We start from the raw sequence: 26,872 nt of genomic DNA, 5'->3' as shown, positions 1-26,872 counted from the left end.
TCACATCTCTCAAGTTTAAGTGATGCTATAGTCTAACCAAAATCATAAACTAAAGTGTTCTGAACATCACTGATTATTTATCTTAACCCTTAGAGATATACCCTATTCAATTCCTCGCAATCTGATCGGAATGACAAGGCAGCAAATAGATAATCAGACATTCAGAGCAGGACCTGTAGGGGCTCAAATCTACATATATGTATGCAGAGAGTACTTTCTCAGAAAACAGACATTCATATTTGTTCAAGATAATATGAGACAGGGAATTTATAAGGGGAAAAAAAAAAACCTCCCTAAATCTCTATCTACTCTGGGGAACAGGATTTTTAACTAGTACTGATTACAGAATTCTCTTCCATACAGCACAACTATTTAAAAAAAAAAAAAGAAAAGAAAAGAAACAATATCCCAAAGGAAGGAAACTGGATAATATTATTTAAAAAGTGAGTGCAGACAAAGAAAAGTTCCATGATTAAAATGCAAGAGCAAGCATTCCTAACATTTAGAGATCTGGGAATATAAAAGGAACCAGTAAGAGACAGAGCAGCCAGAGAGGGCTGCATGAGAAGCAGTGTCCTCAGGAGAGTGCTGAGCTCCAGAGCACTGAGATGAAGGGAAGATTCTGACAAACGTTTGAGATACAATACACAGGGCATCACGGAAGGGGAGTTGGGGGAGGTGCGAGTTGAGCATCTGGTCTGGAAGTTAGGGCTCATATGGTCTACAGCATGCATAGACCACATGGGGAAGACAGTCTCTTTATCCCCAGGGGGCCTGGTCTTCTTAGGATGATCAAACAGGGATGAAGAGAGTGATGAATGAATACAAATAATCTCCAAAGGCCATGATTTCCAAAGGTAATCGTTTTGAGGAAACTGAGAGTGCTCAAGGACTAGGGAGGGAGGGGTGAATTTTTCCAGCAGCATACAGAGCTTTGAGGATTAAATGAGATAAAGTAAAGGACTAGAATAGGACCTTGGACATAATAAACATTCAGCATGTGTTAGCTATAGATTTCCATCTTTCCTGACTCCTTTATCATATATTCTCTTTAAAAAGTGGAATTCAGCAAAACTTGGTTCAAGGCCCCCTTCTCTCATACATACTACACAGTCTCTTTCTAGACAATTTCACCTCTGTCTGTAGTAAAATGACCCTCCGTACGTATAAAATGTGTAGCTGTGGTCTAGGCTTCTCTTCTAAGCTCCAACCAGTAACACTTATTGGTATCTAAATACCAAGACTCAAAGGCATTTCAAATTACCCCAACAAAACTCATTATCTCTGCCCCCAAAAGCCTGGTTTCCTCCCCGTGATCACCATAATAGTTAAGGGACTACCACTCATCCATTAGTTGTAGAAATTAGGGCTCATCCTTGATATTCACTCTTACCTACCCCCATATGCAATCTATCATCAACTCCCAGGATTTTACTTGAGAGACAGCTTCTGAATTAATCTACTTCTCTGATTTTGCACCTGTATCACCGACCACTTTCCAAGCTCCAGCATTCGAGATCTTCAGCCTGAACTGTGCTAAGAGCCTCCAGCTTGACTACAGACATTTTCTCTTACCAGCCTCTAAGCTTTTCTCCTATTGGCAGTCAACATTCCTTTTTTTTTTTTTCTTTGCGGTACGCGGGCCTCTCACTGTTGTGGCCTCTCCCGTTGCGGAGCACAGGCTCCGGACGCGCAGGCTCAGCGGCCATGGCTCACGGGCCCAGCCGCTCAGCGGCATGTGGGATCTTCCCGGACTGGGGCACGAACCCGTGTCCCCTGCATTGGCAGGCAGACTCTCAACCACTGTGCCACCAGGGAAGCCCTACATTCCATTTTTAAAACACACACACACACACACACACACACACACACATATAAACACTCACTCACTCTCACACACAATATCTGTTTCTGTGTCTGTCTCCCTCTCTCTTTCTCTCTCTGAACCCTTCTATTTTCCATCTCCTCATTATGTTCTCATAAAAGGCACCCTAATACTTACAGGATAAAGATAATAGCCCTTTAAGTCCCTATCTGGCCTATCTGATTACATCTTCAGTTATACCCTGGACCACTCTCCCCTCACTGCCACACTGGCCTCTTCCTGGTCCTTTGCCACACTCTGACCTCTTTACCCCTGCAGCTCCTTGTGCCTAGAGGCTGCCTCATGCTCAAGTCTTTGCCTCATTAACTCCTACTCATCCTATAGTCCACAATTAAATGTTTCCTCCTTAAGAAAGCTTTCTGGGCATCCCTCAGACCAGGTCATTCATCTCCGCTCCATTTCGTGTTATGCAAGTACTTTATTCTTTCATAGTAGTTATCTGTTTGTACCTAAAAACTTACTTGTGTGATTATATATAATGGCCTTCTTCCCTATTAGATGTTAAACTTCTTCAGGGCAAGGGCTATACCTGATTTTGCTTACCCTTTTTTCCTTGGGGTCTACCACTGTGCTGGGCACATAACTGGCACTAAGAAATATCTATTAAATAATGAAGGAGAAAAGGGAGAAGGGGAAGCTAGGTTTATATGTCTTGGCAGTCTCTGTCATATTCATTCTTCCTCTGCCATTTAAAGAATTCAGTCACTACCCAATAATCTCTGTCAAGCCATTAACCAGAATAAATATGTAAGCCTCACAGTCACGGCTCTAATCTAATACATTTAATAAAATATTTGACACATTCAAAATAAGAAAGTCCTTGAATATTATTTAATGCATAATTTCAGCTTTCAGGGGATCTATAATAAGCCATTCTAAATAATTACCTACAATCTTTTCATATTTCTACATCCTCAAGTCACAGAAACAAAAGAAATAAAGGGAACAAGCCTTTGGCAGAATTTTTCACAAATTCTTTTAGAAAGAGTGCCTATTCTATTTTTTTAAGCCTTTAAAGAGAATTCTATAACTTCAATTAATGGCCCATTCAGGCAGCACTCTTCATCCTTAAAAACATTCATTAAGCAACTATTTTGAATCATAATAAGTGACTCAAGTAGATATAGTTAGTCCACTTGAAAACCTGAGGTATAAGGAAAGCAAAAATGATAAAGGCATAAAATTAAAGGACAAGTAAACAAAAGCTAAACAAATACATGATGAAGGATACATAATTTATTCAGTAAATCAATTGTTGAGTGAATGATAAGAAAGTCACAGAGTTGGAAATCACAGGGTAACATCACAGGTTTATATGGCCTGTCAGAGGCTAACAATGTAAAGGGAAGTTATTTAAGAAGAGGATGAGCAGAGCAGAGCAGAGACAGACACAGGACTGTCAGCAGAGTAAACTTGGGGTGGAGGCTGGAAAATGATGTAAGAGTCCAGAGTGAGGGGAGCACGTGGCATGAACATCTGGGAGGACGCAGGGCTAAGGAGGGGGGAGTAGGACACATGGAAGCAAAGTACAATGAGATAAACAATCTACTATGAAAAATGAGGTAAATAACCTCTGAGTCCTGGTCAGCAGTTGAGATGACTGAAGGTGACTAAAGTATATAACACCTGATAGAGAAAGCAGCAGTGCGGCACTGAGAGAAAAACCCAAGAATAGATTCCTGTATTTGTGCAAAATCCTCTACTCTTCTCAACAGCACTTCCTCTGTAGATTTTTAACTTTTGTGAATTGAACTACCCCCATGCATCAACATGTCCTCTTACTAATGTCCTCCTGATTTCAGTCCCTCACCTCTAACCACACACAAAGCCTTCTCCATTGCTCTTGCCCAGACAGCTGCAAACTGCACCCAGCATGTTCTACACACTGAAGCTAGGTGGAGTTGGAAAACACGCCTTGGATCATCACCTGCCTTTGAAATGCCTTCAAGGATTTCTCTACCTCAGTAATGCTCAGAGTGAGTCCAAGGACCTTTAAGAGTCCTTGAGACCCTCCAAGAGGTTCTGTGAGGTCAAAACTGTTTCCCTAATAATACTAAGATGCTGTTTGTCTACTTCACTCTCCTTCTCTCATGAGTGCACAGTGGGATCTTCCAGAGGCCAGATGACTATTATTGAAAAAGGCTGAATTACAGATGCAAACATGAGAATCGAACTATTAAACCAGACATTAAAGAGATCTGCAAAAACAAAAAAGCAATGAAAACTCTTCTTACAAAAGGTTTTGTTTTTAAAATTAAAACGTATGAGGGCTTCCCTGGTGGCGCAGAGGTTAAGAATCTGCCTGCCAATGCAGGGAACACGGGGTCGAGCCCTGGTCCAGGAAGATCCCACATGCCGCGGAGCCACTAAGCCCGTGCGCCACAACTACCGAGCCTGCGCTCTAGAGCCCACGAGCCACAACTACTAAAGCCCGCACGCCTAGAACCTGTGCCCCACAACAAGAGAAGCCACCGCAATGAGAAGCCTGCACATCGCAACGAAGAGTAGCCCCCACTCACCGCAACTAGAGAAAGCCTGTGCACAGCAACAAAGACCCAATGCAACCAAAAATAAATAAATAAATTTTTTTTTTAAAATGCCCTTACCTATTCCTGAGGCTGGTGTGAAGAAGTGGATCTTATTAACAGTAGCAAAATCCAGGGATTGAAAATATCTGAAAGAAGACTGTCCTCCCTCCCAGATGAAAATTTCAATTGAATTCTGATCTCCTACAATAACAGAATAAAAGGCAAATCTGAAGGCAAAAGTTACCTATAAAATGACAAAATTACACAATAAAACTATAATAAAAATATTAAACTTAATTAAAGAAACAAATTTAGGACATTTCTCAGAATTCATTCAATTAAACAAAAATACAATTTAGTAGGAAACACTTTAAAAGTCTTCTTGCATTTACCACATGAAGTATATATTGATACATGGTTTAACCATTAATCATGATCTGATATCAAAAAAAAGAATAGTAACAAATGTTTTATTTTTCAGGAATGTTGAAATTTTACCTATGAAAGTCCTACTAAGCAGAAAAAAGCATATTTGTATTCAGAGAACATTTTTAAATGGTCTTATTGAATGTTGCTTGGCACTATTTATTACCACTGCAGATTATCCATGGCATCCCAAGTACAGCCATATAAAAAGTTACCTGTTTGTACCTTGGGTGTAAAATCTTCAAAATTCTTTCTACTTTACCCACCCATCCCCAATTTTATTTTAATATCTTTAAAGTAGTGGTTTAGAACACCCACAGGTTATGGACATAACACTTAAAATGTTTTTCTTTTTTCCCAATATCCATCTGTTAGCTGACAATCAATACTTAGATCCATCAAGAAACACACTATGGATTAGCTAAAAAATTATTACAAGAGCATTTTCATATGCACATAAAATGAATGGAAGATAATTTCGATAACAGCTATGTATGCATTGCAAACACTAAATCGTCTTACCTGGAAAAACAGTTTTGGCAAAAATTAAGTAAATATCATCGCCTGAAGTCAAGGCTTCAACTTGTGTTGTTCCACTGATGGGAACTTCTTGAAAGTTAATAAACTCATTTCCAGACCACCTGAGTAAAAGGGAGTTTGACCTGACATTAGCCTGCGAAATGGCTAAGAACATAGCACCTCCTCTGGTGAATGAGGCCATGCTCAGCACACCTCGGACACGGAGTGTCTGATGCAACACAAAGCTTCCTCCATTCCATCTGAAGACCTGCAGGGAATGTTCAGACACAAAACACTCATGACTAGGAATTCAGCACTTGTGAGAATTTAGCCAATATCACATGTTTACCCTCCTAGACCCCTTAACTTAGTTACGAAGATACTTTCATAAATGAGAAAATATCAAAACTGATCCTCTCTCATTGCTCTCTCCCTCTTTTTATCTGTGTGTGTATGTGTGTGTGCCTGAGTACACACACAGAGAATGAAAGAGAAGTTATTTGAAAATAAATCAATTTCAAATATACATCTGGGCAGGGGTGGGTGACAGCAAGAGAAGGGGAAGCCAAAAATAGGAGAAAATTTATTTAAATATGAAAAATTCAGAGTGAGATAAGAAACTTTCTAATGCTGTATTATCATTACCCACTGCTCAAGCAATAGAATATAAAGAAAAACACCTAAACTTTTTAGTCCTGAAGGTGGCACTGCATACAAGGTTTCAGGTGAGTGTTCATGTATTTTAAACTGAAAGAAAACCCTGAATCTACCTGATTTCTTACGCCAACCAGTCAATTTCACAAAGAATTATATTTATTCAGTAAAAACTGGGAATCTTATATAAGCCAAGCATTATGCAAGAAGTAAGGGACAGAATCACTTCTTCCTTTACGGATCTTATTAACTACTAGGGAAAGGCAAACAATAAATACATCAATCATTAAATAAATGTATGACTACTAAACTGAGACAAGTACTCAACAATTAGGAAGGTATGATAGAGAATTATGAATGTCCTAAGAAATAAAATTAGAAAGAATGACATGACAAAGTTTCTAATGCAGAAAAAGTTTGTCATAACCTGAATGAAGACTGGTGCAGCTAGAATGCAGTTGACAGCACTGGGGGAATGAAGATAATACTGGAGAGGTACCTTTTGTTAAGGTGCCCATATAATTTAACACAGGGATGCTTTAGAGAGTGAAAGAGACAGTCCTAATCATTGTAGGACAACAGGCACAACCCAGCACTGTGGTGGGCAAATAAGGACATATGGTTACCTTATTTACAGTCCATATTAAATAATTTAGAAGTTATTCCAAACATAATTGGAAATCATTGAATAATTTCAAAATGAGGAGCAACATGAATTAATATTTTTAAAAGACTACTCCAGCTACTTGAAACATGGATCTGAGGAGATCAGAGAATTTTGGAGACCAGCTAGGAGACTATTCTACTAGCACGGTGAGAAGTGATGGGGACCTAGATTAGGGAAGAAGAAGCAGAGATGGAAAGAAACATCTGTACTCAAAATAGTATCAGGAGATATAATCAAAAACACTTAATAATAAATTAGATGGGAATGAATAATCAGCAGAAATCAAGAAAGTTATGGACTTCCCTGGTGGCACAGTGGTTAAGAATCCTCCTGCCAATACAGGGGACATGGGTTCGATCCCTAGTCCGGGAAGATCCCACATGCCGTGGAGCAACTAAGCCCGTGCGCCACAACTACTGAGCCTGTGCCCTAGAGCCCACGAGCCACAACTACTGAGTGCGCGTGCTGCAACTACTGAAGCCTGCACGCCCATAGCTTGTGCTCCGCAACAAGAGAAGCCACTGCAATGAGAAGCCCGTGTACCGCAACAAAGAGTAGCCCTGGCTCACCTCAACTAGAGAAAGCCCGCGCGCAGCAACAAAGACCCAACGCAGCCAAACATAAGTAAATAAATATTTTTTAAAAAAGATACAACCCAGCACTCTATCTCAAGCAACTGCATTTATGAGGTTACTATTTCCCGAGATGAAAGCAAACACTTGAAACAAGTTTCATAGAGAAAATCTACAGTTTAATTTGAGATATGTTAAATCTTAGATACCTAGAACATATTTATGTGTACATGCCAACAGGCAGTTAGACACAAAATCTAGAGTACACAGGAAAGGCTACTGATAAATTTGGAAGACAGCCTATAGTTGATATTTAAAGCCATAGGACTGATAAAAGTACTCAGAGTGAGTGAAGAGAAAGAAAAAAGAAATGTGAACCAAAACTGAACCTGAAAAACTTCAAGATATCTAAGTTCAGAAAAGGGAGAAGGAAGTGGCATTGGAGACTGAGAAGGAGACACAGAAAGAAAGAATGAAAATCTGTGTGGTAGTTCAAAAATCAAGAGAAGAGATGGTTTAAATTTGAGGATGAGGTGACTGTCAAGTGCAGATGGGAAGCAATGCAAAATAATGACAGAAAAAAACACCCACTGTATTTGCAACCCAGCTGTCACTGGTGACCATGAAGAAGTTTGCAAAGCAAGCAGAAAATTCTTTCAAGGTCTCAATATAGAGGGGATAAAAGAAATGAAGCAGGAAGAAAAGGGGGATAAGATCAGAAGAGAAATCACTTTTTAAGCTTGGAAATCCTGCATTTATGCTGACTGTAATAATCCTACAGAGAGAGAGAGATGCTAGTTACAGTGGCACTAGAGGGAATAACTGACCCTTATGAAGGCAAGAGGGGAGCCTATGTTAGGCGCCTGTCTTTTATAGAAGAAACACTTCTGCCATTGTAACAGGAGGCAGGAATAAGACTGGTTTTCAAGACAGTTTCTGAATTTGCTGTTGGGAAGATGAGTAATCTTTCTGGTAGCTTTCATTTCAACAAAGTCATGAGCTGAAAGTGAAGAGATGAGAAGCAGGTATGGGAATCTGAGGAGTGACGAAAATTATCAAATAAATATTATTAAGACACCGTGATATAGTTTACTAGAGAAATACGGGATTTCTGGAGTGACGTTGTGTGTCCATCTGGCAATGTTAATCATGAATTTTTAGTGATACCATCTATCCAGTTGTGTGATTTTTCTCCAAGTTTTCCAATGCAATTAAAATCTAATTAAATGTTCATGCTTATTATTATACTTGCTCTGGTTCTTGAAGACAATATAATATTCAAAACTCTTATCATTTAAAAATTAGCTATGACTAATCAATATCTATATTCTTTTTACTACGCTACCATAATCAAATTATGGTTTTCTTTTATACTAAACCTACAGACTACATCTCTGATGTGTTTCAATTATGGCATTAAAAAAATTCATTTTAAAAGAATCAAACCTGAGTTAATTCAGAATAATCCCTTTGACTTGCAACAATTACATAATCTTGACTGTCTGAAGTAAAATATCTTACTTGAGAACTTTCTGAAATAGTGATTGTTTGTACCTGCAAGGAAGACAGAACAGTGAGAATAAAAAATTTAAAGGAAAATTTAACTAAGAAAAGCTCTGAATTACAGTTAATAGTCTGAGTAAATATTTGAAGTTCAAAACTTGAAAAATCATTCTGATCCCCAGGTATGCACATCCAGATGTCATTTCAAGAAAGACCAAAATATCCCTGGATTAAGACACCTTGCTAAAATGTGTATCAATTTGCCAAAAACCCCTTATCACATTAACATAGAACATACACTATCTTCTATTTAGCTCAATCTCAAGAATCTGATTTTTCTTTTAAATAAAGCAATCTACCAAAAAAAAGTGAAGTGTTTTTTTACCAGGAATAATTTGAATCCAGATGTGAATGTATACACACTGTTAACAGAAGGCTTTTCTTCATTTCTTTCTTCATGAGTAATCACAATGTAGGGGGAAAGACCCATATTAAAGGCCTCACAAGTTTTAGGATTTTCTATATGTAAATCCTAGGAAACAAGGAATAACAGTAATTCACAGGGCATCCAAAATCTATATGTACATTATAGTTTGTGTACCATAAAATAAGTGATGTTTACCTCAAGTGGAACAAAAATCCCTTGCCATCGGTAAACAGTAGAAGACAATTTTCTTAACATTATACCATATACTGAATCTTCCAAAGTAAAGAAACACCAGCCAGAAGCCGATGCATCCAAAAAACTTTGAAATATAGAAAACTTAACATCCATTCCCCCTGAAAAACATAAATCGTGATTTGCTTCTGTAAAATCCTCTCAAACTTTATCTATTCTGTTTATTGTTTAAATAGTGAAACTAGTGAGTTTGTTACTAGAAGCGAAAATGCTTCCATGGTAAGTGTATGTGTATGAGAAAGAGAAGAGACAAACTAGAGAACTTCAAAATAGATAGTAACTAAAAATATCAATACCCAAAGACAAGAAAAATTGTTAACACTGTGCTCTAAACCCACAAAGACTTTTCCAGGGTATATTTATAAATAAATACTGAATTTATACTTTAAAAGGAAATATGTTCAGTATGATTTTTATCAGCTTTCATAAAGATGATGAAAATATAACAGAGAAATTTAGAAATAATAAACACCTTTTATGGAAACATGCTAAATGATAGGTTTTTAAAACTTACACTATTAATTTGAAGCTATCCCCATCCAATGATTTCTAACTTTACATGTTGTATATTTTAAGAATGCCAAAACAGATTCACCTACTACAAGTAGCTATCAAGTTTTATCAGCCTGCTATAACAGGTACATGTCCTAAAATTCTGTGCTACAACTAAACAAAGACAGAAACAAAAACTTCCTGCTTAATGAAGAATACCTTTAAAACACCTTGTGTGTCCTATTATCATGACAGTTTCCCATAGAAAGTTAGTTCTTTTTAAACTTTAGTTAATGGTGTGAACGTGATGCACCAAGAACAAATGTCAAAGTTGAAACCTAGGCTCCTTGTAAATTATTGATCATTTTTAGATTACCAGTTGATGAAGTCATAATGTCAGTGTCTTTTATGTACTATCCATTGGTAATATCCTTTCCTAGAAATCCAATATTTTAGATTCCTGCTTTGCCACCTTTTAAAGGCACACTACAGCTTTTGCATTAAGAGTCTGAATGTTTTGCACTGAAGTCGACCACATGGTCAAATCCTGCCCTACCGTAATTCCAGAAGATGGTGAATGAAGAATAAACAATGCTTGCTGACATTTAAGAACCTCCAACACATACTCCCACAAGCACGTCCACAAAACACACGCAGAGCCCAAACTATAATGAGATAACTCTGAATTAGAAAACATAATCTTTCTTTTTTAGATCCCATCTCTTCCTGGCTTCCAGGCCATTGTCCCACTATTAATTATCCCTTCTCTTCTAAATATTCAGTCCTTCTCTACTTACCAGGCCTTTTCCATCAGCATTTACACATGCTTAGTCTCTTCAAATTACACAAATAAACAAAAACCCTGACTCCTACACCCCATCACTACTCTTACTAGATCCTACCCTTCTCAGCCAAACTTCTTGAACTAGTTGTACATATTTGAGGCCTGCATTCTCTCACTTCCACTCAAAATGTTATTCGGTCCACATCCCTCTATACAAATAGCTCTTGTGATTTTATGTCTTCTACATTGCTGATGACAATGAGTATTTTTTCAGTTCTCATCTTACTGGACTTCTCATCAGCAATTGACACGATTTACCACTCCTTTCTTTTTAAAACGCTCTTTCACTGCTGCCTGCAATCCTGCATTCCCCTGGGTTTCTCACCAGGTCTCTGAAGTCCCCTTCTCCTCTCCCTGGTCATTCAATTTGACTCAGTCTGAGTCCTCTTCCCTCTCTATCTTCATCCTCGCTTTCCAGGTTTTTACGTCAACTTCCATGACTTTAAAAACAATATGCCTGCTAAAGGCTCCCAAATTTATCTCTCCAGCAGAGATCTTCTTTTGAGTCTAGAGAAATTTCTTCTAAAAAGTTAACTCAAATTCAAATATTTTACTCCCCTCACCAAAGTAACACCTTGTTTCCATTAGGCACTCCCTTTCTTACTGAACGGCATGAATCTCCATCCAACTGCAGAAACTAGAAACATAAGAGTCATCTCAGGTACCTTCTTCACATCCAGTCCATCACCCAGTCCAAGCTACCATCATCTGTTGCCCTTTTGTTTGTCTCCCTTCATCCTCTAATTTCTCCTGTGCCAATCCATTCTTTACCTGGCACCAAGAATGATACCTTCAAAGTGCAAATGTGATCAGACCACCCCACATCTATACATGGGAACCCTTCCTCATGCCTAGACCACTCAGAGACTTTCTATAACCCTAAGATAAAGACTAATGTACGTGATATATTCTTCAAGTTCTTGAATGATCTAGTCTTATCTAGCTCTCCAAACTCAGCACTCCCCCTTATTTCTAAACCCAGTGCCCACTCTTCAGTTCTTCACTTATACGCTCTAGACTTCTGCCTTGATAGCTTCCCACTTTCTCTTCTATGTTCCTCCAACTCAAGTCTTTGCATAATCCCTACTCATCATTAAGTCTTAGTTCAAACAATGATTCCCCTCGAAGGCATTCTTTGATGTTCTCACAACACTTAGAACTTCACCTTTAAAACATTTATTATACTCAAACTACACATTGATTTTTACTTATTTATTTCTGTCTCCCCCTAAATTCTAAGTTCCATGAGTTCAGTACCATGCCTGTCACAGGACAGGCATTCAATAAATATCTGTGAATGCAGTAAAAGAATTAGATATCTGTTCTCCATTTTCAACAGATCTGTAAGATACAATTCATGGGGGAAAATGTAAATCTTATGCATGCAATCTTTCTTGGTTATAGAATTTTGTTTTTATAAGAAACTAAACGTACTCATGCCAAAGGCTGTTTCAGAAACTGTCTCCCACTCCACACTCACAGCTAAATCAATGCCATTAGTACGTGACACATTTAAATATACAGTCCTGTTGGCTTCTTCAGTGTCTATAGAGGTGGCTCTAAAAGAAACAAACAGTTGCAGAAAGCAGAAAAAGCATGTAATTTCTACACGTTAAATACCTACATCACATTGCTAGTATATATTTAATACACTTTTAAATTTACGCAAGTCAAGGTGACATCCATCCACAAATTTTATACAGGAGAAAGGCTAGACTCTAGAGCTCAAAATTATTCATTTATGAAGACATTTAAAAAGCACTATTATCTGATACTTATGACAGTAAGAAAATACTGAGGGTCAGTAACTTCAGTAACTTTACCCTACATATTCTAAAATAAATAAAGCTTTGTCATTCTTAAGTTTCTTCTCACATAAACTAAAAACATTTTACAGAGAAAAAATGAATCAGGAAATTCTTGACATATTAATAAAACTAGATCTATTAGAATATTTCTAAGACAAAAAAAAAACAAATATTTGTCAATTTCCAGAAGGAATTTTTTAACTAAAATCATGTTAATATATGTTTGAAGAGTCATTCATTTGGTTTGAGCAGCTAAATATAAGTTAAACTATTTCTTGCTTTTTATTATTACTGAAAACACAAAATAGTGCTTTTACCTGAAAGTGTGGATTCTGAGAAAATAAGAATTCTAATGACACCATTGCACAGCACATGATTAGGTTTTTGATGCTCCCTGTTATGAGAGGGCATATGGCCTCTCTCGATCTATCTGCTAGAGCTCATTTTAAAAGTCCCCATTACGAGAGTCAGAGATCAGTTTTCTTCTGCATTTTCTTTACGTCAAAAGTTACTTCCTACTTAGCTTCAGAAGTGACAATTTCCTTACGAATAAATTATACCTATTTGCAACTGCAGAGATACTGAATAGCCCCAAAGGGGCCTGGTTTTGCAAAACTGTTATCAGGGTTTGAACACGGGCCCCTAGTCTAGCACCTCCAGTCGGATTAAACAAGGTACAGACAAAATGCTCATCCATCTCTGGTTCCGTGTCCAATATGGCTGATATGTGTAGGGCCTGAAAACACAATCAAAAGATAAAGTTACTAGAATTCAGCAACACACATACAGAGTAATTTGCTAAACATTTATGACAACAAAATAGTATTTTTGGAAAACAGTACCTCTTTTTTACTTTAATACTGATCCTCATAAAGTAATAGTTACAACTGTTTCAAGTTACAACTTTCAAGATTATCAACACTGTGACACAGTCTAACTGAAATGTCTAAAAATAAAATCTATGGCATTTGAAAACATCACTGAGATTAAAAAATTAAATTTAGATCTTCATTTTTGCTACTTCTTTATCCTGCCCTGGCTATGTAACATTGTCTCTTTCTAGCCTAGAATTCACTCTTAAAAAGCAGTTATAGCCACAGCAGGCACAAATCAGAAACAACCCACATGTTTATCAACAGAAGAATGGATAAACAAACAGTGGTCTATTCAATGAAATGCTACTGAGAAATAAAAAAAGAACCAACTACTCATGTGTGCAACCAAAAATGATGTTGACCAAAAGAAGTCAGACATAAAAAGAATACATACTGTATGGTTCTATTTATAAGAAGTTCAAGAATTAGCAAATGAGTCTTCAGTGACAGAAACCAGAAAGCACTTTCCTCTGGGGAGGGTAAGAGACAAGAAGGAAACTTCTGTGTGATGGTTTGTTTAATGTTTAATATACTAATCCAAGTGGTTGTTACACTGGTGTATACATATTTTTAAAGTCACTGAGCCATACACTTAAGATTTTTATATTTTACTGTTTATACCTCAGAATAAAAACATGTGGAGAAAAAGATAATTATGTGGGTGAGAGAAAAATCGATTTAATCCAATTTGCTCTAAAATTTAATTTGCCTAATGAACTGAAAGGTCTTTAAACACACTTTGAAAAGAAGTCTTTTAAGAATAAAACACAATAGAAATATAATAAATTTAAAATATACAAAAAATTAAATGAAATAAAATGTAAAACTTTTTTAAAAAGGCATGTGAATGTAAAAAAATAGCAAATTCATAAAATACTTCAAATTTGAATTCTTTATATCAAGATGTAAGCATCCTTGAATAAATCAATTAAAGGTTTTAAATTTCCAGAAACATGAAAAAAGTAGACATGCAAATGAATACGAATTCAAAAATGTATTGAAGTTTATACAAACTGATCATAAATAAAATTAATAATTAGGTGGACTGTTTTTAGATGAAATAGTTTAAAGTATATTATTTTAGAATTATACTTCATATAGCTGGCTTAAAAAATATCTTAAGCTAATACAATTAGTTATTTTAAACTTAAACTGTGTCTTAAAAATAAAATTTAGTAGTAGGAACAAAAAATTACTAATATACAGAAATTGAAGTTTCAGAAGGTAAACTTCTACAAGTATAGTTCACATTTATGATTAATCCCAAATCCAGTATTTTTCCCCCAATAAGCTATTCCTGTTTACATAGGATATTTGCTCCTCAAATAAGCAGTCTGAAGGAAGCAGTTGTATTTTGTTTAATGAAAATGTGGCAAAAGAATGACTGGCTATGGCTTAATGACTGCAATGAATTGCTTGGAGTTTCTTTTAGTTTATGATTTATAGACAATATAAAGTGAAGTATGCCATTTAAGTATACTTAACATTTAAAACAGCAATATGCATATTTTCTTTATTATTTGCGCATTCCACTACTCTATTAATGGAACAAATTTCTCCGGTTGCACTCTATGTAGACAATACAGCACTAGAGCACTTTCACGTGGTAATCTAATCACGCCTTTACCTATCACCTAAGCTGGATTTTTTTTTTTTTTTCCCGGTACTCAGGTCTCTCACTGTTGTGGCCTCTCCCGTTGCGGAGCACAGGCTCTGGACGCAAAGGCTCAGCGGCCATGGCTCACGGGCCCAGCCGCTCCGCGGCATATGGGATCCTCCTGGACCGGGTCACGAACCTGTGTCCCCTGCATTGGCAGGCGGACTCTCAACCACTGCGCCACCAGGGAAGCCCCTGGATTTTTTTTTTTCTTTCTAGGATCTAGGGTGTTCCTCCAAGAGAAAATTATTTTGTAACTATTAATCATTCATTCTTAGTAAAGGTTCATCCTGTACCTTGAAACGAACACCTTCTTCTAAAACAATATAGCCTTTGGAAGGAGTCAGATCTTTCGACTCCATTGAAGAATTCACTTCTGTCACAATGAACTGAACTGTCACAGTTCCGAACAGTCCCTGTCCAGGTTCCCGAACAATGTACAACACTGCCACACTCTCCTGGATGTAGAGAGCTGTCGGTTCTCGTAGGAAAAAGTGCTCACTGTTGTTAAATGCTAGAATTCCAGGGCCATCATCATTAGCAAGGACAGTGATTAAGGCTGTCAAATAAAAATATTAAAACAATAAATGAAAATAGAATGGGTTGTAAGTAGTGAGAAGCATGTGCATGTTTCATTGTAAACCAGGCCAACTCTTTTCTAGATCATCTTAAAAACAGAGAAATTTTAAAAGGCATCTAATGAAATTCTACATTCACTCATGATATAAATAAAAACACTTAGTAATCTTGAAATAAAAGACAGCTTCCTCAACCTGATGAAGTGATATGTCTCAGAAGCCAATAGAAAGTATTAAACTTAATGTTGAAACATTAGAAGGGTTGCCACTAAAAACAGAACAAGACAATGATGCCTGTCATCACTGCTACTGCTATTCAGCATCGTCCTGGAGCTAACAGGCCGGTAACAGGTATAAAAGCAATGGAAAGGAATTGCCAAGACTGTCACTATTTTCTAGACATCATGATTGTCTTCTTAGAAAAGGCAAGAGAAAAAAATTATTAGAACTATTATAAGAGTTTAAAATATAAGGTGAGTAACCTTCAGAAATCAAGAGCTTTCTACTTTCTACCACCACTACTAATAATGTTAATAATAATAGCCGAAACAACAACTAATACTACTGAGATCTTACAAGTTGCTTAACCTATATTATTAACTCATTTAATTCTCACAATAACCCTATGGGGTTGATTATATTATCATTCTCATTTTAAGAACTGATGATTGAAGCACAGACAGGCAATCTGTGGAAATTCACAAGTTAGGATGTGGCAGTACTGGCACTCAAAGCTAGGAAGTCTGCTTTGGAGCATGCATTCAAAAAGATTATTGTAATACCTCTATATATCAGGTATAACCATTTAAAAATATAATAAAAACAGACCTCGTTCATAATAGCAACAATACCTAGCAATCAAAGTAAAAAATAAGACCTACATGAAAAAAATTGTAAAATGCTAATGTGTGACTGCGGCGGATGGTGTCAGTGCATCACCCATAGCCTGTGGCTCACTCAGGAGTGAAGGGGTGAAAAGGAGCTGTGTATAAGAAATCATTAATTACCTATTATATTTTCCCCCAGCTCCAGTCCAGGAGAAGGATTTGTTAAAATCAGCTGAAATGCTTCATCTCCTTCCGGAATGTCATCATCAAGAATCATGATGTCAACATGTTTATACCTTTCTCCATTAGCAAAATGAAGAATCTGGTCAAAAAAGTAAAAGTAGCAGTATTATATTTAAATACACTCTGAGTTTTTTTTAAATGTTTGGAAATAAATACAATATACTTTTGAATGTGAACTAACCTATTTACAGTATTTTTCCCTTACTTTTTCATGACCTCTTTTTATTTAAACTGACAATATTAAGTTTAAAAAGTAGAAGTTGTGGAGGAAGAAAGGAAACATTTGACTAAGCAGTAAAAGGCACGAAGAGACAAGATAAACATTTTCAAACACTAAAGGTGTTTCGGTAAAGTAAAACAAAGAAATGGAAGAGTTAACATTTTCAAGAAGCGTTAAGGAACACTCTGGAAAGGTCATCTAATGATATAAATTGTGTAACACAATAATGTGTGTTCTCCAGTATCAAATACTACAATAAGGTAGCAAATTAATAAGAAGTGGGTATCAAATATTACAATAAAATAATGAATGAAGTAAAATACAGAAGAATCTTTAAAACAGTACTGAAAGTTTAATTTATATAATTTACCAAAATAGTGAAGAGCGCTATTCCACCATGTGGAAATCTTCTGCCCTAATTTACTATGGAATATACAGTAGTTTATTATTTCAAGATTAACTTATTTACAGGGCCTAAATCACTATAATTCTCAATGAGTTCACCATTGCGGTAAAGACGTAATCCAGCCCCAGCTGTGCTTCCAAATTCTGGGCATATACAAACAAGGAAACGTGGCCAAGAGTCCCTTTGCTCCTCTGGGCTACCAATGTTAAACTTCTTTGGGTTTCGTTTACTTCAAATCTATAATAAAAAGAATACATTCATTTTTCCTTATAAGCTTTTATTCAGTAGATAGTAGAGAATCTGAAACTCAGAAAAGGGCTCTTACGCAGGCTTCGGTTTACCTGCTCTGTTGCCACTCAATCATGCCTCGAGCACCGTCATTGGCATCAATAATAATTTGTGCAGTCAAGCCCTCTGAATCTGAAAAAGCACAGAAACATACCTTTAAATAAATATAAGTAGTTAAAAAGAGAATTCGTTGATATAGAATTTAAAGACCTTTGGTATTATATAATTCCTAACATAGAGGTATTGCCAACATTACTCAAAAGATGTTTAAGAAAATAAGACATAAATACTTAATAACATGTGAATGAGGAAACTTCTGCTAACAAGAACCACTGACTTACAGAAATCTAATCAACTGAGAACAGTATAAAATAAGCAACTGAAGTTACGGTTAATTTCTATTATTTTAATCCATTTCAAGAGGAAAGGAAAATGGGGATAGTTGCAAAGAGTAGAAAGAGGAGGGAAAAAAATGGGAAGAGAAAGGCAGAATGTGCTGCAGAGAAAAATACAGGTGTGAAAAAGAGACAGAGATACAGGGATACAAACAGAAGTTGAGAAGGTAGGAAAGATGGGGGAAGGTTAGGTGGAATAAAGACTAAGCTTAAAGTAAATTTCTCTTATCCCTTTTTATTCTGTATTCTGTCCACCAAGCTCAGTATGTTACCAATATCCATTATTCAGTCCTGAAATAGTAACTAACCCTGTTACTGTTTTGTTCTGTTCTTTAGTATGTTCATCCTTTATCTTTTAAATTTCAGAAGGTCCACCTTACTCTCGGATACGTATGACAGCTGTCTGGGTGAAGAATGGGTAAGGAAAGTGGAATTCTCTCTGAGTGAAGGGATCAACAACGTTGAAGAAAGAATATAAAATCAGGATTTGTGCCCATCAAGCTAGAAGCTACAGAGCACAAGCCCAGCCCCACCAGTTCCTAGCTGTTTGACCTCGGCATGGCACTTAGCTCAGCTCCCCCATCTATAAAATGGGCAAACATAAGGAATAATGGTACTAATATACAAAGCACTTGAAACAGGAGCATTAGAAAGCACTTACCAAAAGTTAAACTATTCAAATTACCTCTGAGTGTAAGGAAATATGATGTACTCTGTCAGTTTTCTTAGTGTGAACAATAATTAACTTGTAATAATTGCTTGATGTAAACAGACTAGTTGTTGGAATCATATATTTCTTTTGCATAAAAATGGAAACTTTCCAAGTAATAATATAATAATATGTTAAAAACTGATTATTCCCTTTTGCTATTTTCAAAGTTGTCATACTGAGCCTCAGAAGTGAGTGAGGAACTCCCATTCCTCAGGCCCCTGCTCTGGGCCATGCTTCTCCCCCTTTAACTCAGACTAATTTTCCCTCTGCCCAGAGCACCTTCTAACCCAGGGGTCCCCAACCCCCAGGCCACAGACTAGTAGCAGTCCGTGGCCTGTCAGGAACCAGGCCACATAGCAGGAGGTGAGCGGCAGGCAGGTAAGCGAGTGAAGCTTCATCTGTATTTACAGCCGCTCACCATCGCTCGCATTACCGCCTGAGCTCCACCTCCTGTCAGATCAGCAGCGGCATTAGATTCTCATAGGAGCGCAAGCCCTACTATAAACTGCGCATGCGAGGGATATAGGTTGTGCGCTCCTTGTGAGAATCTAATGCCTGATGATCCGAGGCGGAGCTGAGGCAGTGATGCTAGCACTGGGGAGTGGCTGCAAATACAGATTATCATTAGCAGAGAGGTTTGACTACACAGAGATCATAATAAATCAATTGCTTGCAGACTAATATCAAAACCCTATCAGTTAAAGAAGATGTGGCACATATACAATGGAATATTACTCAGCCTTAAAAAGAAACAAAATTGAGTTATTTTTAGTGAGGTGGATGGGCCTAGAGACTGTCATACAGAGTGAAGTAAGTCAGAAAGAAAAAAACAAATACCGTATGCTAACATATATATGGAATCTTAAAAAAAAAAAAAAAAAAAGTGGTTCTGAAGAACCTAGCGGCAGGACAGGAATAAAGACGCAGATGTAGAGAATGGACCTGAGGACACGGGAAGGGGGAAGGGTAAGCTGGGACGAAATGAGAGAGTGGCATGGACTTATATATACTACCAAATGTAAAATAGATAGCTAGTGGGAAGCAGCCACATAGCACAGGGAGATCAGCTCGGTGCTTTGTGACCACCTAGAACGGTGGGATAGGCAGGGTGGGAGGGAGATGCAAGACGGAGGAGATATGGGGATGTATGTATATGTATAGCTGATTCACTGTGTTATAAAGCAGAAACTAGCACACCATTATAAAGCAATTATACTCCAATAAAGATGTAAAAAAAAAAAAAACCGTATCAGTGAGTGGCAAGTGAAACAAGCTCAGGGCTTCCACTGATTCTGCATTATGGTGAGTTCTATAATTATTTCATTATATATTACAATGTAATAATAATAGAAATAAAGTGCACAATAAACGTAATATGCTTGAATCATCCCAAAACCATCCCCACCCCCGCCCTGGTCCTTGGAAAAATTATCTTCCACAAAACCGGTATCTGTCGCCAAAAAGGTTGGGGACCGCTGTTCTAACCAGGGGATGGGGAGCAGGCTATTTCAGGGCAACTCACCACCAACCCCCACTAGGCCGTCACACCTAAAACTTGCAGACAAAATTTCCAATATCAAATGTCCAAATTGTAAGCAAGAGTTTGTGTTTTAATAATAGGAATATATCTTTTAAAGTAATCTACATAAAGTTGTACTAAGGTTCAAGTTTTACCTTTCAGTCTGTAATGAATTAACTGAGTCTTTTCTAAAGCATGAAAAGAAAGAGATAAAAAGTCAAAAAAGAAGCAGAGAACACAGCAAACAAACACCCTACTCAATCTAAGAGAAAATAAAAACATCTGAGAGTTTGGAGATCTAATGAAAATAGCAAATTAAATATTAAAAGGAAAATGCCTTCATAAGAACTAATTCTATTTTGAAGATTACAAATTTGGTTATAAAATAACTGTAATGTTTAAAAAGCATCACACAATTTTTAAATTTCTTTATGCTGTCCAATGTACAAAGCTACAATATACGATGGTCTTTAAATTTAAATAAATCTAAAAGCTCACATATTTACACATATAGCTGACATTAGCAAACTTCACAATGATCACTTCTGATTAAAAAATGAAGAAACTTTACTTCGTTTGCAGTGAGTAAACAGAAACAAACAAAAAAGCCCATCATACCTAGTCTAGGAGGAAATGAAGTTAAAGGAGCCATGATAAGTTCCACATAAGTTAAATTCACAAGGAAATATTCTTCTAGTTCTGGTACATCGTCCTGCAAAAATTACACCCATTATATTATCTATAATTATGCTCTCAAATTAATTATCTTACAAGCTGTTTTGAAAAATTATCTTTTAAATATAAATATATATATTTAAATAGTATACAGAAAAGATAAAATGCAAACATAGAGTAGAAAAGATTTAAATCAGAAAAAATAAACATGTCTTGGCAATGATTTTTCGGATTTAACACTAAAAGCAAAAGCAATAAAAGCAAAAATAAACAAGTGGGACTATATCAAACTGAAAAGCTTCTGCACAGCAAAAGAAAACATCAACAAAAGAAAAGGCGACCTACGGAATGGGAGAAAATATTTGCAAATCATACATATCCAAAATTTATCTAAAAAAGTCATACAACTCAATAGCAAAACAACAAATAATCTGATTTAAAATGAAGAGGGACAGAATAGAAATTTTTCCAAGGAGGAAATACAAACGGCCGACCTGTACATTAAAAGGTGCTCAACATCACTAAGCCTCATAGAAATGCAAGTCAAAACCACAATGAGACCTCGCCTTACATTTATTAGAATGGCTATTATCAAAAAGACAAGAGGTAAGTGTTGGTGAGAATGTGGAAAAAGAAGAACCCTTCACACTGTTGGTGGGAATGTAAATTGGTGCAGCCACTGTGCAAAACAATATGAAGGTTCCTCAGAAACTTAAAAATAGAACTACCAGCAATCCCACACCTGGGTATTTATCCAAAGGGAATGAAAACACAATAGTGAAGCGGTATCTGCACTCCCATGTTCACTGCAGCATTATTCACGGCAGCAAAGTTATGGAAACAACCCAAGTGTCCATCAACAGATGAATGGATAAGATGTGGTATATATATAAAATGGAATATTATTCAGCCACAAGAAAGAAGGAAATCTTTCCATTTTTAACAACACGGATGGACCCTGAGGGCATCATGCTAAGCAAAATAAGCCAGACAGAGGAAGACATACTGCATGGTGTGGAATCTAAAATAAAGTCATACACGTAAAAACAGAGCGCAGAAAACTGGTTGCCAGTGGCTGGGCTGGGGTTGCAGGGGGAATAGGGAGGGATTGGTAAAAGAGTACAAACTCAGCTGTAAGATGAGTAAGGCCTGAGGATCTAAGGTAAAACATGGTGACTATAGTTGACAACACTGTACTGTACAATTTAAATTTGCTGGGACAACAGAACTTAAATGTTCTCACACACAAAAAAAGATAAATACATGAGGTGATGGATGTGTTAATTAACTAGATGTGGAGAATTCTTTCACAATGTAAACATATATCAAATCAACAGAATATACACTTCAAATATCTTATAATTTTATATATTTTTTAGATTCTACATAAGTTTACCATACAGTGCTGGTTAATTATACTTCAGTAAAGCTGAAATTTTTAAAGAAACATAAAATTATTAAACTTACACCTGGTTGTATAGGTTATTAGGTTGAACCACATGAAACTGCTAATATTATATCATTTTTTACCTGGACTAATATAATATGTAAACCAATTATATAAATACACAAACTTAGTATACCTTAAATATAATAAGAGCTAAATATTTTTAATTACCTTAATTACCTTTTTAATTACCTTAAAAAAATGATTCTAATCCAATGATTAGAATGAGGAATAGAATAATACTATGGGAAAAATATAGGCTTTGCAGTCAAAGAGAACTGGTACCAAATTTCTGTAATTTTAGGTGAGTTACTTAAATTTTAAGGCCTCAATTCCGGCATCTTTATAATGAGGGAAGTAACTGCTACTTTGGGGATTTTAATAATGATTAAAAATAATGTGTATGGAGTACCTGGCCTAGAGAGAGTCCCTACAAAGTGACAGATATTTGTGATGGTTAATTTTAATACAATATTACTATTAATCACTAATAAGGCAGCTGCTCAAAACATGAGGACGAGCAAAACCCACATCAGTAGTAACCAGACAGCCAACAATATTGTGACATAGAAACCCAATGTATATATATGAATATATAATATTAGTACATACACCTCTCTCTTCATTGTATTTAATGGAGATGTGTTGGCATGTGAAAAAATAAGAAAATGAAGGTCACAGTTTCTATCTTCTGTAAAACAGGGACAAATGTGAGTTACAGAATCAGCGATGTAAAAGGGACTGTCCCCAACCTACCCGCACTGTTCCCCACCTCCATGCAACAACTCTCCCCTATCATGCCCCAGGCTGGCTTATTTCTGTAAATACAGGCTTACAGTCTCTTAATCTTGTGCTACTCTGAGAACAGAAACGACTGCAAAAACCTGGGGAGAAAAAAGGAAACTTTGAAACCGTGTGTTCATAAAACAAGACTGTAAACCAGACCTCTGAAGGTGGCTATATATTTTCTGCTTTAAAAACTAACGTATCGGGCTTCCCTGGTGGCGCAGTGGTTGAGAGTCCGCCTGCCGATGCAGGGGACACGGGTTCGTGCCCCGGTCCGGGAAGATCCCACATGCCGCGGAGCAGCTGGGCCCATGAGCCATAGCTGCTGAGCCTGCGCGTCCAGAGCCTGTGCTCCACAGCGGGAGAGGCCACAACAGTGAGAGGCCCGCGTACCACAAAAAACAACAACAACAACAAAAAAAAACTAACGTATCTAAGGAATAATCCATTTATTTGTATTCAATTACATTAATAGATTATATATTTGGAAGAAGACTTACCTTAAAGTTTTATGGAATCTTGTGTTGTATGTCACGTACTGAAATAACATTACCCTTCATCTTACGGCTTTAGAGTTCTCATACTACCATATTAGGTCACAGTGCCACAGTAATCAACAAAATAAGAATTACTGATTTCAGATGGTAGATGGTTTACAGTACTTATAATTTTGTAAAAGTAAAAGGCCTCTGAGAAAATTAAAACTTGAAAAAATAGAACCCCAAAATACATAGTAACTGAAAATTATTTTTCTAAGGCAATATTCATTCTCTTTCTCCCTTCCCCTACCCCTCCACCCCACACACCATGTCCTACCCTCTCCATATGTACTATTTTCATAAACTTCTTGGAAATGAATTTAAGTAGTTGAAACACTAAGTCCCAAAACAACACAAGATTTCCCAACATGAAAAATCATTTAAAACACAATTTCAGTCAGAAATGACTACTTTAAGTTTGACCATAATCACATTTTATACCATCAGCCTCTAGTGAGTTTCTCACTATCTCTAATTTAACCGGTCCTAACAACTAAGTCGCTGAGCTACATGGCTTTGCTGGTCCAATGAATCCTTTGGAGTAATCAAAATGCTCCTTTGGAATCTCTTAGGCCAATGACATCTTAAACGGGACTGCCCTAAGGAAATTTTCTTTATCACAAGTTGTTTCTGTGATAAAATACACAACAACAGACCAGCCTATCTAGACAAGAAAAGAATCCCCTGTGTAATTTAAAAAAAAAAAAAAAAAGTCACAAAAAGAAATAAGTTGATTTAAAGACACCAGAACATTTAATCAACTTCTACTTTTTATCTGGTTATTCGCGTTTAATACAGTAATAGCAAAATAAGCGTTTTACCTCAAGTATAGTAATGTTGATGGCTGCTGCTGTTGCCCCTTCTTCTAAAATCAGAAAGCCAATTACTGGGACAAAGTCAACATTTGGCTCAGCTAGGTTTCCTTCTGTTTGGTTCTTTAGACTCAACATTCCAGGAACTGTGGTATATGTGACATTAATGTCTCCTAATTGAATTGGATGGGAAGGGATTTTTAAATTATTTAAAATTAAAAAATAGTATCTCATTATGAACTTGTTGACTTTCCTAAAAGCACGTCAGTAGCTGTATTATTGGCCCCAATTCTTCACCCCTTCCTCTGTTCTTGGCCTTTACCATGTAATGGCTCAGTGATGTTGCACTGTGGGCAAGGCATCCCTGCCTACCTCTACTTTGAGTTTGACTGTGTGACTTATTTGGGCTACAAGGTAAAAGTGATGGTGCGCTAGTTCTGAGCCTAGACCTCATGGGGTCTGGCGTGTTTTTGCTTGCCTTTTTATGCCTCTACTGGTTCCAGGAGAAGAATGAGAGACACGTGGAATACAGCCACCCTAGCCAAGCCCAGACTCAGTGGACCCACAGCTGGCCCATTACCATATGCTGCTGAGAGTTTATGATTGTTTGTTGCACAGCATTCTGTGACACTAGATAAATTCGTTTAATCTTTCAAAAATAAAGAAGCTATAAAATCCTGTCCTGAATTAAGAAATATTAATTGTTTTCCTGTCCCTGATTTATTCTAGCAATGGCTTTCATCCACCCTAGTAGAATATTAAAAAAGCACCTGCCTGGAAACTCCATTCATTCTAGAGTAACACAAACCTAGAGATCCAAATTCTCTGTTGATGAAAAGCTGAATTGTCATGTTAGCCTCCTGTAGCAAAACAAATCTTGATGAAAGAGCAAAACTTAACACTCCATGTGGTTCATCACTGGCTTCTACGGTCAGAACAGCTGCATATCCTTGAGCATCAAGCAGAGCAGTTCCTGCTGGTGGAACTCCTAAGAAAGTCAGGGACCACAAGAAATCTAACAGTGACTTGACCTTAACTTCTAAATACTTAAAATATAACCCCACTTTTTGAAACATATTAAAGTAACCAGAAAGTGGTTACTTTCACTCCTCTAACAGAAATCTTCAGTGTGAAAAACAGAAGTTACCTTTTAGTTTTTTTTTCTTCTTAGATAGCAAATTTTTTTTTTTTTTTTTTTTGGCTTGACCTATTATTGTCATTATGTGCTATACTGGTCATCTGAATTACAGAAATTGATTAGAAACTGAGGAAAATACCCAGATAACTTGCTCAAATTAGTAAATCTAATTTATCCATAAAACTGATCCAGAATCCAAATTGGTCAGCTTAGCATAAAATTAATTTCATTAAATTCTACCTTTGGAAATATATTTTACTCCATAGGAAATATTCAGCAAAATTTTTAGAGGTTTTAACTTGAATCCATAAAGATAAGTATTTTCATTCTGAGCTGATTCTTTTGGATCTAAATGTTATGGGGCAGACGATATTTAAATAACATTTTTAAAATCGCTATGCATCTAACTGTTAAATATAGAGACAGCAACTATTATTTTTTTCTGAAAAGAATAATACACCGGAAAAATAATTTAATTAAATTCTGCATTACCTTGTGTCCTGACATCATACAGAATGACCTGGTATACTTCTTTCTCCTCAGGAATATTGTCATCCAACAGATGCACAGATATTGTTTTATTCAATGACCCCTATGTCAAACAGAAAGAAATTCATCCCTCTACTGTCACTGAGCACAAACTAACTCCTGCTTTTACTGGCCTTATAAATTGTGCATCCAACTATATTTTCACTTAAACAAAGTGTTCTGTGGCTTAAAAAATAAATTAAATAAAAAACCACTGACTCATAAGAAAACAGGCTTAAAGTAGATAGGGAACAACTGTGGAAGATTTTGAGTGCTGAGCTCATGAATATAGATCTTATCTAGTGAGCAATGTAGCCCTATTGAAAATTCCAGACAAAGCAATAAGTTGGAGAGATTTCTATGTGGTTAATGGGAAAAACTGGAGTATGGAAAAGAAGACCAGTGTTGTAGGGAAACCAGTTATTAGAAGTCAAATGTAGTCCTCAAGGCAGAAGGTTATAGGGGTTAGGCTTAATATTGAGGGAGTGAAAATGAAGAGAAAAAGAATGAAACAATTTACCAAACAGGAATTCATATCAAGTGAGCGTGGAGAAGAGAAGACGAAGAGAAACAATAAAGTAGTGCTAACTTTCTACCCAAGAACTGCTTTCTTATAGTTATTTTCCACCAATCATCTTCTTTCAAACTGT

General features: G+C 36.6%; 1 protein-coding gene across 1 annotated transcript in view; it reads right to left on the bottom strand.

Annotated features, from left to right (window-relative positions):
- ADGRV1 (adhesion G protein-coupled receptor V1) overlaps positions 1-26,872 on the bottom strand; it is a 564,815-nt gene that overhangs the window by 393,061 nt on the left and 144,882 nt on the right. The window contains exons 36-51 of the mRNA XM_060296007.1: positions 26,187-26,286; positions 25,365-25,544; positions 24,566-24,729; positions 20,916-21,009; positions 20,453-20,485; positions 17,725-17,803; positions 17,482-17,620; positions 16,695-16,836; positions 15,406-15,668; positions 13,138-13,313; positions 12,204-12,328; positions 9,377-9,534; positions 9,140-9,286; positions 8,698-8,805; positions 5,362-5,626; positions 4,492-4,614 (exon numbers count right to left, since the gene is read on the bottom strand). Of these exons, the coding sequence (XP_060151990.1) occupies positions 4,492-4,614; positions 5,362-5,626; positions 8,698-8,805; positions 9,140-9,286; positions 9,377-9,534; positions 12,204-12,328; positions 13,138-13,313; positions 15,406-15,668; positions 16,695-16,836; positions 17,482-17,620; positions 17,725-17,803; positions 20,453-20,485; positions 20,916-21,009; positions 24,566-24,729; positions 25,365-25,544; positions 26,187-26,286 (2,296 nt within the window). The remainder of the gene's footprint in view (positions 1-4,491; positions 4,615-5,361; positions 5,627-8,697; positions 8,806-9,139; positions 9,287-9,376; positions 9,535-12,203; positions 12,329-13,137; positions 13,314-15,405; positions 15,669-16,694; positions 16,837-17,481; positions 17,621-17,724; positions 17,804-20,452; positions 20,486-20,915; positions 21,010-24,565; positions 24,730-25,364; positions 25,545-26,186; positions 26,287-26,872) is intronic.

This window comes from Globicephala melas, chromosome 3 (genome assembly GCF_963455315.2).
Source record: "Globicephala melas chromosome 3, mGloMel1.2, whole genome shotgun sequence".
NCBI classification, from domain to species: Eukaryota; Metazoa; Chordata; class Mammalia; order Artiodactyla; family Delphinidae; genus Globicephala; species Globicephala melas.
This window is presented reverse-complemented; position numbering and strand designations above follow the sequence as displayed.